Below are 4,420 nucleotides of genomic sequence, written 5' to 3' on the forward strand. Positions count from 1 at the left end.
CACCGCCAGTGAGTGCCCGGCACCCGGGTCCCCGCGGCCACACCTGCCTCTTCTCACGGCCCATAAACGACGCGGGACACTCAGGGCCTCAGAACCTCCCAAGAGCAGCCGGGTCTCGGGACGGAAAGGGCCCCAGGAATGTGTCCCCCGCGGCCACTTCCCCTGGCCATGGGGTTGCGCTGCCACCTCACCCCTGTCCTCTCCGGCCACTCACGGTGACGGCATGGCCCCGGGTGCGCGATCACCGAGACCAGCAACGCCGGGTCCCACTGGGGCTCTTCCCACAGCCTGGCCGAGGGTGACCCCTGAGACGCAGATGCCCCGACTGTCGGCTGTGCGGTGGGCCCACTGGCTCGAGTGACCACACCTTCTCGGTCCCACGCTGTCCCCCCCCAGGTCCCACGCAGTCAGGCCCCCCTCGGTTCCACAGCACGAGACGTGGTCCCCCCCAGGCCTGGGAACGTGGCGCATCCCGGCCTCTGGGTGGGCCTTGTTCCCGCTTGGAAAGCTGGGGTGTCTCTCGGCAGAGATGGGGACCCCTTCCTGGCGGCCGCCGTCTCTCCCCACGTGCGGACTGCCTAGCCCCCTGGGCTGTGGGTGTCACTTCGCGTGGAAGGAAACGGGGGGCTCCCCGCTTCCCCTTCTGTGGTCACGGAATCGTGAGACGGAGGAGCCGTCCGGTTAGAGCCGACTTGGAGCCAAGGCTTCCGGGGAAGTGATTCATCGGCGCCGGCCCGCAGCGGCCGTTCCCCCCTCTCTCTCCTGTGCACCCTCCACGGGACCGAGGGCAGCTGGCACCCGGCCACAGGTGAGGCGTGTGCCAGGGAGGGCGCCTGTGGGTGCCCGGGGGCCGCTGCTTCCTTCCAGGGAGAAAAGAGTCTTTCTCGCCCTCTTTTTAAAGTTTATTGATTTTTATATTTACTTATTTACTTTTTTTGGTTAATCTTCACCTGAGGATACTTTTTCCCATTGACTTTAAGGCGGGGGGGGGGGGGGGGGGGAGAGACACATTGATTGGTTGCCTCCTGCACGTCCCCCGACCAGTACCAGGGTTTGAGCTGCAACCAAGGTACGTGCCCTTGACCGGGGAGCAAACCCGGGACCCTTCAGTCTGCAGGTAGACGTTCTAACCACTGAACACACTGGCCAGGGCACCTTTGTGGAGAGCGGCTACAGCGTTTGGACAGGTTCAAGCCTCAGACTAGTGAGAGGGCCCGGTCCTCTCCTGGCAAAGCCCTCCCAGCACAATTATAGCCAAAGGCTGTGGCTGTGAGCTTGACCTCATGGTCCGAACCTGTGGTCCCAGGTGGCTGAGTGATGTGGGCTGCGGGAGGGGCAGCAAGTGCTGCCAAAACAAAGCTCGATCAGGTGCATGTGACTGAGTGGATTCGAAACCCTCGAGAACGTTCTAAACATCTTGGCCACGCCCTTTGCCTCGTGGAATCTGCTATAAAATAGACTCGGCTTGCAGGCCGGGGTGCCGTCTCTCCATCAGATAGGACAGCGTCCCACCTGGTCCCAACTTCATCTCTTGTCTGTCTTCAATCCTTCACCGCTAAAGGCTCACCCCTGGCCGTGCTGAGCGCGGCGCCCACCTTTAGCAGTTCTGCCTCATCCGGGGTAATTACAGCGGGGTTTTCGCTGTGTCGGGGCTGCGGGAGGTGCAGCGAGTGCTGCCAAAACAAAGCTCGATCAGGTGCATGTGACTGAGTGGATTTGAAACCCACGAGACCGTTCTAAACATCTTGGCCACGCCCTTACTTTGCCTCGTGGGATCTGCTTTAAAATACAGACTCGGCTTGCAGGCCGTGGTGCTGTCTCTCCATCTGAGAGGACAGCGTCCCACCTGGTCCCAACTTCATCTCTTGTCTGTCTTCAATCCTTCACCGCTAAAGGCTCACCCCTGGCCGTGCTGAGCGCGGCGCCCACCTTTAGCAGTTCTGCCTCATCCGGGGTAATTACAGCGGGGTTTTCGCTGTGTCCTTACCACCTGCCTTTCCCCAGCGCCGGTGTCTGCGTCATGGCTGGCAGGCTGGGCAGCGTTTTATTTCAGGCAGGAGGGGGGCGGGGGGGAGTGAAGGTGCGGCGGCCTGAGCACCACGCCTGTCAGCCGTCCCGCGGGCCCGGAGGACGGGCATGTGTCCCCGGCAGGTTCAGGTGCTCAGATGGACATGACGACAGCCAAGGAACACGTGAGGGAGCGGAGCCCCTTTAGAACGGGGACGGTGCCGAGTCAGGAGCGAGGGCGCAGGAGGGTGAGCAGCGGGGAGCACCGTCCGGGACCCTGCCGGCCTCCTCCCTCCCATCCTGGTCCACGCGGGCCTCAGGACACGCAGGAGCTCACAGACAGAGAGGCCGGGAAAGCGCTCGCTTCAAGGGTTAGAAATCGCCTTCTCTTTATTTCAGCCTTTTCTTAAGGAACTAACTGATCATGTTTCAGCCTCTCCCTGAAACATGAAACAGGACTCGATGCTCTCCCTGCCCGGGGCAGGGAGAGGCTGGGCTCCTGCTCAAGGTCACCGGCCAAGGTCACCAGCGAGGCGGCCGTCCCACGTGGGATCCTGGCGGCGAGGGGCCCTCCACGTGGGGCCAGGCCGGGGTCACTCCACACCGTCCAGGCCCTGCCGCTCCCTCCTCTCCAGCTGCAGCACCTGGAAGGAGGAGCCCGTGAGAACCGTGTCCTGGGCCCACGTGGACGATCACGCTTGGACATACAGGATTCACGGCAGAGGGGGCCGCAGCCGCGGACTGAGAAATCGGGGTGTTGCACGGCGTCCGCCAGGATCTCTATGCGGCCGGACAGACGCGGGCACAACGCCCCACATCCGTGGTCACTGCCCAAGGGGGAGGCTGCCGCTGACTCCGGCTTCCCTGGCGTGGCTCCTCAGGGGTCTACGTCTGCCGTCTTCTGGGTGCACTGCCTCGAACCCCATTCCATTCCTGATCTGGTGAACCACTGCTGGGCGCATCAGGGGGGGACCAAGCCCCGCCTCGCACTAACTCCGTGTGTGGGGTGGGGGGGGGAGGCGTGTCCTGGGCATATGGGACCTGTAGCAGCATCCCGGGCTCAGCCCCCGGGCCGCCCCTGGGCAGGGTAACCAGAGCATCTCCAGCCGCTGCCGGCTGTCCCCTGGGGGAACGCCCTCCTGAGAGCCACGCATGGAGCGCAGTGTGGGCCAGCTCCAGCCTCAGTTTACCCCGCAGAGATGCCCCATCACCAGGCAGGAAGGGGGCTCCCCCAGCCCCATTCTCTAGCTCAGCGGTGCACTCGCCACAGCGTCTCACGTCCAACGTACCCTGTGCTCCCTGCCAGCCGTCTTTCCCCTGCCCCCGGCTTACCACATGCACTGGGGGGGATGGGAGGGAGGGTCTAGCTGCGGTCTGTCTATCGCGGAAAAGGGAAGGGGGGCCTATACCTCCTTTTCAATAATCCTCACCCGAGGATGTTTTTTATATTTTTATTTTAGGGAGAGAGAGAGGGAGGAGGAGGAAGGGAGGGAGGGAGACGTCGATGTGAGAGAGAAACATCGACCAGTTGCCTCCCATACGCGCCCAACCAGGGATCAAATCTGCAACCTGGGCGTGTGCCCTGACCGGGCATCGAACCCGCGACCTTTGTGCACGGGATGAGCCGCCCGGCCAGGGCCTCCCCTGCTTTCTGTGGTTGTTGACCCTCACCCGAGGGTATTGTCGTCCATTGATTTTCAGAGAGAGGAAGGGGGTAGAGACAGGGACGCACTGATGTGACACAAACTGGTTGCCTCACACCCGTGCCCAGACCAGGCCAGGGATCGAGCTGCAACCGAGGTCTGTGCCCTTGACTGGAATCGAACCCAGTCCATGGGCTGAAGCTCCAACCACTGAGCAACCCAGCCAGAGCCTTGTGCCTGCTTTTTTTTTTTTTGGTTAATCCTCATCTGAGGATATTCTTTCATTGATTAGAGAGCGGGGGCGAGAGAGGGAAAGACAGAGAAACATCGATGTGAGAGAAACACATCCATTGCTTGCCTCCTGCACACACTCTGACCAGGGCCCAGGCAGGGGAGGAGCCTGCAACTGAGGTACGTGCCCTTGACCGGAATCGAACCCAGGACCTTGTGGTCCACAGGCCAATGCTCTATCCACTGAGCCACACTGGCCAGGGCCCTGTGCCTGCTTTTTAAGTGGATGTTATTAACCCTCCCTTGGTTCTATTATTAATTAGGAAAAGGACGGACAGGGTGGTCTGGAAGCGGTAAGGCCAGTCGTCCAGCACGGACAGTGACCGGCACCATGTCCATCCCGCGAGGGCCAGCCACTCATTCTGGGGATCGCGGTGCCAGGAACTACAGCCCAGCCCGGAGCAGTGCGTGCCGAACGCTGACGCCAGCCCCCTGGCCCTTTGCAGCAACGAGGGAGGCAGGTGCCGTCCCACCCAGAG

General features: G+C 62.0%; 1 protein-coding gene across 1 annotated transcript in view; it reads right to left on the reverse strand.

Moving 5' to 3' along the window:
• Positions 1 to 2,371: 2,371 nt before the first annotated feature.
• Positions 2,372 to 4,420, reverse strand: part of NADSYN1 (NAD synthetase 1) — a 22,933-nt gene continuing 20,884 nt past the window's right edge. The window contains 1 exon segment of the mRNA XM_014539914.1: positions 2,372 to 2,651. Within this exon segment, the coding sequence (XP_014395400.1) occupies positions 2,601 to 2,651 (51 nt within the window). The 3' untranslated portion in view covers positions 2,372 to 2,600.

The sequence above is a fragment of the Myotis brandtii genome, unplaced genomic scaffold (assembly GCF_000412655.1).
Source record: "Myotis brandtii unplaced genomic scaffold, ASM41265v1 scaffold2300, whole genome shotgun sequence".
In the NCBI taxonomy this organism is placed as follows: Eukaryota; Metazoa; Chordata; class Mammalia; order Chiroptera; family Vespertilionidae; genus Myotis; species Myotis brandtii.